Source organism: Hyaena hyaena, unplaced genomic scaffold, assembly GCF_003009895.1.
Source record: "Hyaena hyaena isolate Hyena2069 unplaced genomic scaffold, ASM300989v1 scaffold_304, whole genome shotgun sequence".
Lineage (NCBI taxonomy): Eukaryota > Metazoa > Chordata > Mammalia > Carnivora > Hyaenidae > Hyaena > Hyaena hyaena.
In genome coordinates this window covers 289,882-303,969 of record NW_024080937.1, presented here as the reverse complement: position 1 = coordinate 303,969, position 14,088 = coordinate 289,882, and the positions used below count along the sequence as shown (strand labels likewise).

The 14,088-nt window shown below is 35.5% G+C and overlaps 1 protein-coding gene and 1 long non-coding RNA gene across 2 annotated transcripts in view; one reads left to right on the top strand and one right to left on the bottom strand.

Annotated features, from left to right (window-relative positions):
- The window catches only part of SMARCA5 (SWI/SNF related, matrix associated, actin dependent regulator of chromatin, subfamily a, member 5), a 35,904-nt gene extending 28,866 nt beyond the window's left edge, over positions 1-7,038 (top strand). The window contains exons 17-24 of the mRNA XM_039248213.1: positions 676-786; positions 1,092-1,205; positions 1,324-1,446; positions 2,161-2,293; positions 2,900-3,018; positions 3,390-3,602; positions 4,971-5,078; positions 5,773-7,038. Of these exons, the coding sequence (XP_039104144.1) occupies positions 676-786; positions 1,092-1,205; positions 1,324-1,446; positions 2,161-2,293; positions 2,900-3,018; positions 3,390-3,602; positions 4,971-5,078; positions 5,773-5,838 (987 nt within the window). The 3' untranslated portion in view covers positions 5,839-7,038. The remainder of the gene's footprint in view (positions 1-675; positions 787-1,091; positions 1,206-1,323; positions 1,447-2,160; positions 2,294-2,899; positions 3,019-3,389; positions 3,603-4,970; positions 5,079-5,772) is intronic.
- Positions 7,039-8,088: 1,050 nt separating this feature from the next.
- LOC120242427 lies at positions 8,089-12,191 on the bottom strand. Its single transcript, XR_005531069.1, has 5 exons — positions 12,046-12,191; positions 11,643-11,778; positions 10,884-11,124; positions 9,551-9,676; positions 8,089-9,215 (listed from the first exon to the last, which is right to left on the bottom strand). It is a non-coding gene; the product is annotated as an uncharacterized LOC120242427 (long non-coding RNA).
- Between the last annotated feature and the right edge of the window lie 1,897 nt (positions 12,192-14,088).

Genomic DNA, 14,088 nt, shown 5'->3' with positions numbered 1-14,088 from the left:
ATATTGACATCTAAATTATTTATTTTTATGTGTAATGTCAGATTTTCAGTTAGTAAACTCTGAAATGTTTTAAAAATTTAATGAGGCTTACTGTACATACTATTATAGTTGAAATATGGGGTAATTGTAATAATTTGGAATCTTTAAAAATTAAAATGGCAAAAAAATTATTACAGCCTTCCTAGATTTTTTTTTTTAAACAGATTGGCTGGTAATTAAAAGGAAAAACTTCCTAATTTCTTATGTAATACTTATTTGTATTATTGAGAAATTTAAAAATACATACAGGTTGGAAGAAAAAAATAATTGTACTCAGTGGTTTTTTTTTTTTTTTTTTTTGTTAACATTTAGGCCTGTATATCTTCTGAATTTTTTCTAGGCTAAGTACACACCTTCATTTTTCTCCTAGTTTGGGTTATAGCACATTATGTAATTTTATCCCCCTGCTGGATAGAATGTTTGTTTGATCAGGAGACAGTGTGTGTGAGTGTGAGTGTGTGTGTGTGTGTGTGTTACTAGACACTGTCCTATTTCCCTAGAGCTTATAGTCCAGGATTTTATGAATGTCTCTTTACAAACAATGGCTGTAACGATGTACACAGTATGAGTTGCGTTTGTATAAGATTTGTGACTGTATATAAAAATTGGTTATATAAATTATTTCTCATATGCTAGATTGCATTCACAGAGTGGATTGAACCACCAAAACGAGAAAGAAAAGCCAACTATGCTGTTGATGCCTATTTTAGGGAAGCTCTTCGTGTCAGTGAACCTAAAGCACCCAAGGTGAGTTGACAGAACAGTGAAACATCTAAAAATACCGGAAGTGTAATTTTTGTCCTTCTGTTCTTGCAGTAAAAGCAGATTGAGAATTGGGTATTTTTGTGGCTTCTTATAGTGTAGATCCTCCAGTTTTGTTAAAAAATTTTCTAAAACTCAGTTGTGAATGTATGCATTTAAAATTTGATTAATGTTCAGTATTAATGATAGATTCAGTTGCTTGGAGAATTGCCAGTCATGCTATATGAAAACAGGAAGCTTATTTAATTAAAACAGGTTTTTTTAATGAACAATACTATTTTTTTCTTTAGGCTCCTCGACCTCCGAAACAACCTAATGTTCAGGATTTCCAGTTCTTTCCTCCACGTTTATTTGAATTATTGGAAAAAGAAATCCTGTATTACAGAAAAACTATTGGGTACAAGGTAATGGGAGTAACACTTTTTTCATAACTAATCTGTTTTATTTTGTTGTTTTTTGTTTTTTTTTTAACAAACAATATATAGCGGTATTTTTTTTCATGGTTGGATTATATTTTTTTAGGTGCCTCGAAATCCCGACCTACCAAATGCAGCACAGGCACAGAAAGAAGAACAGCTTAAAATTGATGAAGCTGAACCCCTTAATGATGAAGAGTTAGAGGAAAAAGAGAAGCTTCTAACACAGGTATAGTTTTTAATCAACAAAAATTTAGTAACTATCATTTTGTAAGATAAGAGTGTTTAGGTTGTGTTGGGATATACAAAGAAGTATGTCTTCTTTCAAAGATGGAGTCGTTGGAGATGATAACGTATGTTACATTTTGATTGTCATGAGTTGAGGTAGTTTAGAAGTTTAGAGATTTGCACCAGCATTGGTAGAGTAGATATCCTTTTAATCACTTTTCTTTCAGTATTCTCTCTCTTCCTATGAATCTTCCACATTGGTATTAAGTTCTGTTCTCAAATACAAGTTTATTTTTGGTACTTGTTTAACAACCATTAAGGTTTAATCAGGGTCTTTCAATCTGGCCTTACACTACTTTTGAAGTTTTTTTTTCTTCCATTTTCCCACTTGCTATGTCTTTGCTCTTTACTGTATGTTATTCCTTCCTCTTTGCAACCTCCTGCTAATCCTCAGGGCTCAGCAAAAAGGTCACCTTTTCATGTAGCATTCCTTACTCTCTTTCACTCAGATTTAATTGTGTGGTTATCTAAGCAACATAGGACATAACTGCTAAAATTGCACATCTGTGTGTATGAAAAGTTACTACTTGAAAAGAAATTAAAAACAAAGAGTAATTGAAAATTTTTTGTAATACCTCAGAAGAATTGGTAAAGTGTAATGGCATCTTACCCACGTTCAGTGTGCTGTTAATATTTTGTTTCTGTTGCTTTGTAGGGATTTACCAATTGGAATAAGAGAGATTTTAACCAGTTTATCAAAGCTAATGAGAAGTGGGGTCGTGATGATATTGAAAATATTGCAAGAGAAGTAGAAGGAAAAACTCCAGAAGAAGTGATTGAATACTCTGGTAATTCTTTTCTTATTTTAAGAGTGTTCTTGGGTTTTTTGGAGAACTTTAGGGGAGTTCAGATTCTATTACTCTGAATTATGTTTTGCTAAATTTTGCCACAATTTGTCTTTTTGTGTTTTTAAAAAATCAAGTTAGAACTGTCCTTTTTTTAAAAAATTGGTTTAGAAAAGGTCTTTTTATTTTTTAAGGCACTTTAAAAATTTTGTTTTTTTAACCCTAGCTAACTGTCTACAGCAAAGATAGATTACTGAATACACTGAATAATTGTGCTTTCATTTTTTTCTCCATAATGTCTCATGCATTATATGCCTCTGTTTCCTGATGTCGCTTGGATTGTCAGGTGAATAGGTGTAGCTGTGCTGTGATGAGTCTGCTTAGAATTCAAGAATAGAAATTTAAGAGTTGGGAGATACTTATATCATCTAGTCCATCTCATTTTTTTTATAGTTAAGAAAATTAAGTAATTGACTTATTTACTTTGTAATATTAGGAGAGAAATGGAAATACTTCTTAAATGAGAGCATTTATGAGAAATTATTTATATTTTCCCCTTTCTTCCACTTATTCCATCTGTCCACCTTTTTGTTTTTGTTTTTAAACCAGCTGTATTCTGGGAAAGATGCAATGAACTCCAGGACATAGAGAAGATTATGGCTCAGATTGAAAGGGGAGAGGCAAGAATTCAAAGAAGAATTAGTATCAAAAAAGCACTTGACACGAAGGTACTTTGTGTATTAATACATATGGTAGTCAGCAGTGTAATTCCTATCTGAGAATATGCAACTTAAAGTAACTTTTTAAAAGGAAATGAAAGGATGCTTTAAAATGAAAATTTTCTTGAAAGAACAACATTCACATGTAGTCTCACAGAATTTACCTTAGTACTGGATCCTGGTCTTTCCTACATAGTATCAGAGAGTCTCAGCCTAGGTTTCTTTTAATAAACATTATAAAGTTGTTTCACAACAAAGGTCATATAATGCAGTTGAGAAAAATACTGACTTGGAACATAACGCTTTTAATTTTACTAAAGCTGAGTTGGAAATCCAGATTATACAGCATTTTTATTTTATGTAAAATTTAACTTTGATAGATTGGACGGTACAAAGCACCTTTTCATCAGCTGAGAATATCATATGGTACTAACAAAGGAAAAAATTATACTGAAGAAGAGGATCGTTTTCTAATCTGTATGCTTCACAAGCTTGGATTCGACAAAGAAAATGTTTACGATGAATTACGACAGTGTATTCGCAACTCTCCTCAGTTCAGATTTGACTGGTTTCTGAAGTCTAGAACTGCAATGGTGAGTGCTTGGGCCTTTTTATATAATGTAGCAAACACTTCAGAGTAAGTATTAAGGTAAGTTACCTTACTTACCTGGAGAATATTAAGTAAAATTGTTTCTATACTTGGAGTACATTTGTTACATTAAGTATTATAGGTTAAACCAGATCCTTAGAAAAAAGTTCTTGGTCTACAATTAAAAGGCTATTATTATGGATAACTTAAAAAATTTCCTGGTTCCATCCTTTAGTATCACATATCTTTTAACATCATCATGTATGATAAGGGCTAGTTTTTGATACTGATTTTAATCAGGTTCTTCAGTTTCAGCTTCTGAATGTGATGAAGTTTTCAGAAAATTTTGGTTTTGCAAATGAACACATTTCTATAAAGAAAGAACTTGTGCTTAGGTATCTGCCCATTTGAATGTTGAGTCTGGGTCATTTTAAAAGCTGTTTTTGGGGGCGCCTGGGTGGCTTAGTCGGTTGAGCGTCCGACTTTCGCTTGGGTCATGATCTCGCTGTTCGTGGGTTTGAGCCCTGCGTCGGGCTCTGTGCTGACTGCCAGCTCAGAGCCTGGAGCCTATTTCAGAGTCTGTGTCTCCCTCTCTCTCTGACCCTTCCCTGCTCACGCTGTCTCTCTCTCTCTCAGAAATAAATAAAAAAGAAAAAAGAATTTAAAAGCTGTTTTTGATCAGCAAGTTCCTAAAGTTAAAATTCAGGAAAGTTGAGCTTCAATGGATTGCTCTTTTTATTGTGCATTTTATACCAGTCTTGAACTTCTAACTTCCATCTTGTGTTATTTAGGATGAAATTACTAGAAATGTTATGTAGTTTTAGGTTTGGGATATACAGGAATAAGCAAAGTTTAAACATATTTCATAGTAAGAGTTCTCTCCATATATTTAAAGTATGTCACCCTTCAAGATGGAGGATAGTGTGCAGTTCTTTCATGTTTGACTGCTGCAGGATTATTTTTCACTCAAAGCGGCTCCTGTTTTGGGTATCCTTGTTTGGGAAATGTTGCACTATAAATGGATTAGAAATAAAAGAGTGATTTAGTTGCTGTAAGGTCTGCCTTACCTTTTTAAGGGGGTGTAGAAATGATTTTATATTATTAAAATATTACAGTTTCATTGTTTTCTTTTTAGAGAGAGCACATGAGTGGGAGAGAGGCTAGGAGGGAGAATGAATCTCAAGTAGGTTCCATGCTAAGCATAGAGCCCAACCCTGGGATCATGACCTAAGCTGAAATCAAGAGTCAGATGCTCAACCAAGCCACGCAGGCACCCCAAAACATTACAACTTTAAAACCTGGATGTCATGAAAACAATGGAAAATACACATTTACCACATAATTTTTTTTTTTTTTTTTTTTTACAATTCAGGAGCTCCAGAGGAGGTGTAACACCTTAATTACCTTGATTGAAAGAGAAAACATGGAACTAGAAGAAAAAGAGAAGGCAGAGAAAAAGAAGAGAGGACCAAAACCTTCCGTAAGTATTCATGAATATGTAAATACTTGGTTGGAAGGCCTTTCTTTCTAAGAATTTGAACATTACTTAGCTATCATTGAGGTGTTAGTCCTTTTTTTTTTTTTTTTTTTTTTTTTTTGAATAAGTTGCTTTTATGCATTCTGGGGAGAATATCATGTTACGATGGTGGTCCATAATTTGGGCAGTCCTGAAAACCTGGGAATGTCTTATGAATGCCTACACTTGACCTTGAATAGTACAAGTTATAATTTTAGAATATTTAAAGAAACTGGCTTTTCTAACCTTTACCGTAAACTTCCAAGATTTGGCGTATTTTCCCAATGGTATCTTAGCAATGTGTGAACACTTATTTTAAGAGAAAAAAAAGTCGTGTTTTTATTTAGATTTAATGTAGAAGGTCATGAATAAATGAATGCCTCTGAATAATGCCCTTGAGGTATTTATGTAAGCTCATAAAATAGTGATGCTTTCTTTTGGTAGGCATGTTTATACTGGCTTGATGTATTGAATCACTATTGCTTACTGTAAATCATTTCATTAGCAATAAAATTTGTGTTAGTAAAGGGAGTAGGTAAGATTCTAATAAGAAAGGTTAATACCTATTACTGTGTAGCAGTTATTAGTAAAGTAAAATTAGTCTGTGTTTTACCTTTATTGTCTTGTGCTGAAAAGCAATCCTTCTGTTCATTTGTAGACACAGAAACGTAAAATGGATGGAGCACCTGATGGTCGAGGAAGAAAAAAGAAGCTGAAACTATGAATACATATTTGTTTCATAATCACTAACTTTAAACCAGTAGTTCTTTAATTTACGGGTCTTCATAAGATGTACTGTACAATGCTCAATTGTTATGTCATTCAAAGACATCAGGTTCATCTGTTTACTGAGCTAGAAACATAGTATGTAGTTTTCACTTTTTTAAAATGCGACAGCTGTGCTGAAATTTTTTTTTATCATTAACACTTGAAGTAATAAAACAGGCTTCATTTATTAATAAATGTTTCATTTGATTTATTTTTCTATTATAGTTCCATTTGTGAAGATTGTGACTTTTTGTTTATCAGCTATGATTTGTACACTCAAAGCTTAAAAAAAACAAGCAACCAACTAAGAAAAATTGCAGATAACAAACATTTGTCCCTTTGGTCTTCACTTAGTTGTGTAATTGTTTTAATTCACTTTGCCTTTGCAGAAATTTGGGTATCTTTGTAGTGCTATATGGAGTCTCATCTGGGAAGATTATGTAAATTGCATTCTCCTTGATTATCATATAGGTAGAATGGAAAAAAGGCAAGACAAATTATCATTAAATTCTATGCATATTTCTGTTATTCTTTGTTTCTATAGTTGGTTCTGAGGTGTGAATATGCCCTATTCTTTTGGAAGACTGGCCTTTTAGTTGTATAGCCAAAGACATTTAGTATTTTCTGGTTCCGTAATGTGTTAATTGTACCATTTTATAAAAGGAATATTATTTTTACTGTTTGGTAAATGGTTTTGACCTACTACCTTCTTGAAGCAGTCACAACCTTAGAGAATGTCAAAACTTAAGGTGATTTGTTTTTTTAAAAAGACCCAGCCAAAATAAGGTATGGATTTGTCATATTGTTAAATTGACATCGGCAACAAAATGTGTCACCTTCCACTTTACCTTTTTTGAGTTTTTAGAGTAATTGAAAATTTTATATTTTAAAGTAATTTCTAAGTGTGAATGGCAAGATTGAGTATAATACCAGTGTTTATTTTCTCTGAACAGACTTGATAAACTGGAGACCCTGAAGCAGGATTTACCCAAATCGTAGTGTCAGGATTTTAGCTGTACCAGAGGCCTTTATGTGCTACACATAATTTGTATAAAGTTTTATATGTGCAAATTGGGTACATAAACAGTTCTCCATTTTTCTAAGGGAATGCAATAAATGTAGCATCGTGAATAAATATAACTTTTATAATCCTTAAGTGGTCTTTTCTTTCCATGTCTTCAATTTTCTCCTTTAATTTTTTACCGTTTTTTTCTCCTTAGGACATTATCTCTTTCCTTTAGATTTCTTCTAAAATTTCTATCGCTTGGCATTGTTGTCTGCCCACATGACTGAGATTTTTAATTTTAAAATGCTGATTTCTTAAAGTATTACCAATACTGCTTTTCCAAAATGTGGAGTTGTTGCTGTCAGTGTCCAGCAAAATTAAGGGTTTATGACAAGTTAGTTATAGAGTAATTTGAGTTTGTTTTCAGAATCCACAGTCAAAATGAGGTCAGTTTGGAGGGGAACACAGTTTTAGGTCTAATGTACACAAAATTTGAGGAATGATTGCTCTTGTCATGAAACATAACCCTTCTTAAGAAGGCGTTACATCCAAAATGGCCTCATTTTGGAAGAAAAACTTGAAAGTCACCAAAGACAGGTTTTCAAGAGGAAGAGAAACAGCCTAATACCATCTGGTGCGAATGGGTTAGAGATGGGAAGAGGTGGGGATTAAGTGTGATAGATACAAACAGCAATATATGGACTAGTTTTTGGTTGTTAGATACCAGTTGACCTACCAATTTAGTGGCTTCAGATCTTTCTCAGAATTATACTTTATAATATTTTGTTATTTTTGTAGTATTTATTTTTAAAGATCTGCATGTTCTTAAGAGTGGTAGATGGGTTTAGTTCTAGTAACATTTTGAGGAATATTTAAAAATTCCATTTCTGAAGGGCTGCCAGCTTTGACACTTCTTAGTGTTTTAGGAGGGCAATTCAGTGGGCAGTTTTCAAGCTGAAAAGATTTGAAGAGGTTGAATCAAGTGCAAAATGATGGACTTGCACATAGAACATGGTTGACCTGATTCCTAAAAACCATTTTCAAGGAAGGAGTAGCTTTTTATAAAAATAGTGTAACCTATTTCAGTATACAGGCTTACCTCAGAAATACTGGCGATTCAGTTCCAGACCACTGCAATAAGGTGAATGTTGCAGTACAGGGAGTCAAATGGCTATTTTGATTTCCTGGTGTCTATAAAAAATTACATTATTTTTATATATTTACATTTTATATTTTACATTAACAATGTAGTGTGACAGCATTATGTTTAAAAAAACGCAATGCACATGCCCTAATGTGTGATTACTAAAAATGCTATCATCTAAGCTTTCAGCGAGTTGTAATCTTTTTGCTAGTGGAGGGTCTTGCTTTGATGTTGCTGGCTGTTGATTGCTCAGAGTGGCAGTGGTTTAAGGTCAGGATGGCTGGGGCAATTTTTTACAACAATGAAGTTTGCCACCTCAACTCTTCCTTCCAATGAAAGATTTCTCTGTAGCAGGCAGTGCTGTTAGCATTTTATCCACATTAGAACTTCTTTCAAAATTAAATTCTTTTTAGACTCTGCTGCTGTGCATCAATTACATTTATGGAATATTCTAAGCCCATTGTCATTTCAAGTCTTCATGGCATCCTCACCAGGGATAGATTCCATCTCACAAAACCACGGTCTTTGCTCATACATAAGAAGCAACTCCTCTGTTGAAATTTTATGAAGAGATGACAGCAGTTTAGTCACATTTTTACACGCCAGTTAGGTCTTGAAACCCTTCAAAATCATCCAAGAGGGTATAATCAACTTCTTCCAAACTCCTGTTATGTGAATACTTTGACCCCTTCCCATTAATCATGATTGTTTTCAATGGCATCTAAAACGGTGAATTCTTCCCAGAAGGTTTTCAGTGTACTTTGCCAGGATCTGTGAGGAATCCCTACAGCAACTATATACAACCTTATGAATTGTATTTCTTAAATTAAAAAGACTTGGAAGTCGAAAGGACTCTGATCCGTGGGCTGCAAAATTGATGCTTTGTTAGCAGACATGAAAACAACACTCATCTTGTCCATCTCTGTTAGAGTTCTGGGTGGACCAGATGCATTCACATTGTCAAATAAGTAGTAATATTTTGAAAGGAACTTTTTTTTGAGCAGTAGGTCTCAATAGTATTCAGTAAACCATGTTGTAAACAGATGTGCTGTCATTCAGGCTTTGTTATTACATTTATAGAGCACAAGCAGAGTACATTTAGCATTATGCTGAAGGGCCCTAGGATTTTTAGGATGGTTGGTGAGCATTGATTTCAAATGAGAGTCACCGGCTGCACGAGCCACTGGAGAGAGATGGGGAACAGCCAGTTAGGGAGTAGTCTGAACATACATAACATTTATCCATTAATTTTGCCCTCTTACGTGGTCATGGTTCATGGCGCCCCAAACAATTACAGTAACATCAAAGATCCCAGGTCACCGTAACAATTATAATGAAGTTTAAATACAAACCTTCAATTTATAAAAAAGTAAAAACAAAAAACCCCACAATATCTGCAAAGTGCAATAAAATGAGATCAGGCTGCTGTATCTGGATCCAAAATACTGGTGTATAGGCCCCACACTTAGATTTGTGGCAGTCAAGTTTTAGAATTCCTAAGATTAGATGGTCACTCACTGAGCACTGGTAAAATTTGTTGCAGAATCAGCTAGGGTAGCATTCTGATGTCCTCATGTACACCTCTCTTCCTGAAACAACTTTTCCGCTTAAGTCTCAGGCATCACTCGGCATTGCAAGTTTCACCTGAAAAAAAAAAGTATCAACCTGAGTCTGATGTATTTTGAAAACTGATACCACAGTAATCTTTAGACTTAACAGTAATAGGTAAAGGTTTCAGAGCCTAGGAGCTTATTAGAAATGTAGAATCTAAAACCTCAGGGCAGACAGGCTGAATTTAGACTGCATTTTAATAATCTCTTCAAAGGTGATACATATTCACAGAAAATTTTGAAAAGCCACTGCTTTAAACACTTTTTGCCAAAGCAAAGTAAAATGAACCTCAATAACTGTTTAGCAGCTACCTTTATTTATTTATTTTATTATTTTTTTTTAATGTTTTATTCGTTTCTAGGAGAGAGAGAGAGACAGCATGAGCAGGGGAGGGTCAGAGAGAGAGGGAGTCACAGACTCTGAAACAGGCTCCAGGCTCTGAGCTGGCAGTCAGCACAGAGCCCGACGCGGGGCTCGAACCCACGAACCACGAGATCATGACCTAAGCGAAAGTCGGACGCTTAACCGACTAAGCCACCCAGGCGCCCCTAGCAGATACCTTTATTTAACAGGACATCAAGGTAATGTGGGTTTTGTTTTTTGTTTAGGTGAGGAAAATCATTCATTTCTATAGAAAGGCTTTTATCTTAAATTTTGGAGATCCAGATAGTTTTACCAGGTGCCCCTCTTGTGAGTTTCAATATACTAGCATTTAAGTCATTACACCCCAAATATATTAGAGAGTGGAGCTTTACCCCACTGTATAGGGTCTGAAGACCTGCAGCAGTGGGTGGCAGCTGGGAGCCTATTAAAAATACAGATCCTCAGATTATACTCTAATCTACTGAATTGAAATATCTGTGGGTGGGACCCTGAAATTTACATCTTACACCCTTCAGCTTCAGGCATCCTGCTTTAGTACATCTCAATATACCCATTGGTTATTGTTTCCCTTTTCTTTAAATGGAATTATTGAACTTATGACTGATTTGCTTGGTCTTATTCAAACTTGCAAATAAGACTAAAAGAAATAATACTAAGCATGTTGGTAATTCAATGAATGACACCTCAGCAACCTCACTGATAGTGAATCCAGGGCAGTGGTTTGATGGTCAAAGAACGAGCCCTGCTGACCATGATTTTGGATGACTGGGTCCTCTCTTTCACAGGAAGGACAGTTTTTAACAACAACAACAATCATTCCCATCGTATTTGCTGTATATATTCTTTTAGGATTTACTTTTAAATGGTTAATCTGGGTTGAAGTCAGAAAAGCAGGTTCCCATGCTGATGCTTCCCAGATTCAGTCAAGCTCAACTTGTCAGAGACGGTTCTTCAAGCTTCATCAGACAGTTTGGACTTCTGAGGAGTCACCATAACTTAATAACAGAGTTACGGTCTGATTACTGTTAAAGTTGCTTACAGCTGGGTGATATTTCACATCAGAGGCATAGGTCTCAGCAGAAGGGAAGTCTATTAATCTAAAAAAAAAAAAAAAAACCATGTTATCTTGATGTTAATATAAAAGTGTCTTAAACAGTAATAAGAGACAAAATGTACCCTCTACAACAGACATGGTGCTGCTTTGAGTATCCATACTTATAACTTCCACACCCATTTGCTCATGAGCCTTGTCACCTGGGAACTAGCTTGAGGACAGCTTACTTAGAATGGTTCAGGGCAATATGTCAGATATTAATTTTTCTGTTTTTATCCTGAGATCAGGTTAGGAACTCAGAATTGGCTCTTCCACTGTTTCAATGTTTTGCCCCCAGCAAAGCAGAATATGGGCTGACGATATTCCAAACTCCTCTTTCCAAATGCTGTTTGTATGCTCTCTTGATTGGACAGTGGGAATTGTGTGGATAGGTCACTATCTCCCAGTTGTCACTTTTGAAGCAAACAAAAATCTACTTTAGGGAGTTTACAAAGTATGAGCAGTGATGGGGCAGGGAAGTCGGAGGCTACTGTTAAGTTGGGAGTTGCTGGACATACGTACCTGAAAGAGGGCAGCAGAGGACTGGCTGAAACCGTCAGATCCTGGCCATTCCTCTAGAGGAAGTGCTTCCTTGTGGCTTGTGGCTGAGTATCAAAATCCACATGGCTAAGTTTTCTAACTTGGCTCTCTGGGTGGGCTTTATATTAGAAGATGACAGGAGACCATTTGTATCAGCTTTTAACCACTAGTATTCAAAAGTCCATAAGTTTCTTTCTGAATAAAGTGTAAATTTTTCATTTCAAGAATCACCAATAAATAAAGCTCATGAAACTGGGCTAATAGTATCTATTTGGCCAGCTATGTGCACTCACAGCAAGAATATTCCTGGTCATTCCCCTTTTCCCTAAGATAGTATATTATGGACCATAGAGTGGATGTTAATAAATATACAAGAATCACATACCAGGATATTGAACCTGTAGAGGAGGGAGGGTAAGTCAGCCACGCAGCCATATTATTTCCTGGAATGTTGGGAACACATTCTTCTGTTTCTGTGCATGGGAGCATCTTCTCGATGTTGCAGTGAACTTTACATGACCTTTACGTGAACTTTACATCACCTTTACATGATGCTAGATCAATGAAACCGAAAGAAAATATGCCAGTCTGATGTCATGGTGACCACAGGGGGAAAAGTCAGATCAGATGAGAGTTGTGTGCTCGAGTGTGTTCATGAGTTTGGTATTTAGATTTTCTTTTTTTTAGATGCAAAACTAGTGGTTGCAAGTGTTGAAGAATGGAAAAAAGTCATAAAGACCTAGAGGAGACATTTTCCAGATTTTGTCAAGAGCAGCCAATACATCAGATGATGAATATAAGGTTCTCCAAGAACTTCCTAATAAGGCTGAAATACTATAAAAGTTATTGAGATAGAAGATAGCATTACTCTAAGTTTTATTTTTTAAAATAGATTGCTTATTCTGAAGAAATGAGGAATTTTTAAAATTACTGAAAGTGATATCCTTGTGCCTAAGTTCATAGTAAGTTTTTTTTTTTTTTTTTTTAACAGAGGATAAAATGTAGGATTCTTGACCAATGGTAGCACATTCACACAAGCAGCTTCTGTGGGATTTTAAATCATAAACAGTACCAGGTTTCATTGCTTATGAAAATTCTGATAATTAGTAGCAGCCACTTGGAGATTTGTGGGTTTCAGCAGGACAGGGAGAACATGATTAACATGTTTGTCTTAAGTTGGGAAAGAGAATGAGGTCACATGGTTACAAAGGCAGTTTATTTGCTACCACCAGGGTAGAGACTGTGGACTTATGTATACTAACTATGAACATAACTCTAAGTTGTACCTTAGATACAGAAGGTCCTTCATCTTCAGAAAAGATCACATCAGTTTCTTCCTCAAAACCCATGGACCCATCAGATATCCAGAGCTTTTTTTTCTGGAGAAAAGGAACATCTGGGTATTTAGACCAAATTAGCTGCAACTGGGTCACTGACCTAAAGGATAGGAGAAAAAGAGACAGTTATGTAATGAAATCTAGATAATTCAAAATAGAGCTATAAGTCTAAAATGACTAAGCAATATATTCTCTCATATATAAAGCTTGCCAAGCAACACCGTGAAAGTGATAGATCCAACACCACTGTGGTTTAAAGACATGATTAACATCATTATATTAAGGTTCTGAGAATTCCTAGTAGAAGTTTAAAAGAATAGTTATGTATTCTAGATTAATGTAGATCAGAGAGTATAAATTCTTAAAGAAGAAGATCTTCAAAGTGTGAGTGCTAGTATTCCCGTCCTGATCCAGGATTTGTGGAGAATCTAAGAAGGTCAAAGGTAGTCACTGGAGACAACAGTAAAGAAGACCATACACATATTTGATATAGTATTTTGGAAAGAAGCGTGGATCTGAACCCTGTTTAAATAAATATGCATTAAAAGCTAGGCTTTGGGAATAACTGAGCAAGACAGACACAACGTCCCATGGAATTTATACTAATCCTGGATAGACAAATGATTTATATAAAAGAGTTTCTCAGAGCGCCTGGGTGGCTCAGTCGGTTAAGCATCAGACTTCACCTCAGGTCGTGACTTTGCAGTTTGCGAGTGTGAGCCCCACTTTGGGTTCTGTGCTGACAGCTCGGAGTCTGGAGCTGGTTTCAGATTCAGTGTCTCCCTCTCTCTCTGCCCCTCCCCTGCTCACGTTCAGTTTCTCAAAAATAAACATCAAAAAAAAAGTTTCTCAATCTCAGTCCTATTGACATTTTGGGCCAGATATTTTATTGCAGGGACTGTCCTCTGCGCTGTAGGATGTATAGCAGCACCTCTGGCCTCTACCCACTAGATGCCAGTAACACTCTCCCCATTGTGATGATCAAAAAGGTGTCCAGACATTGCCAAATGTTCTCTGGGGAGGAACATCATTCCTGATTGAGAACCATGGATACATAATGCCTTCAGGAAGTGGTAACGCTGTGAGGAAAA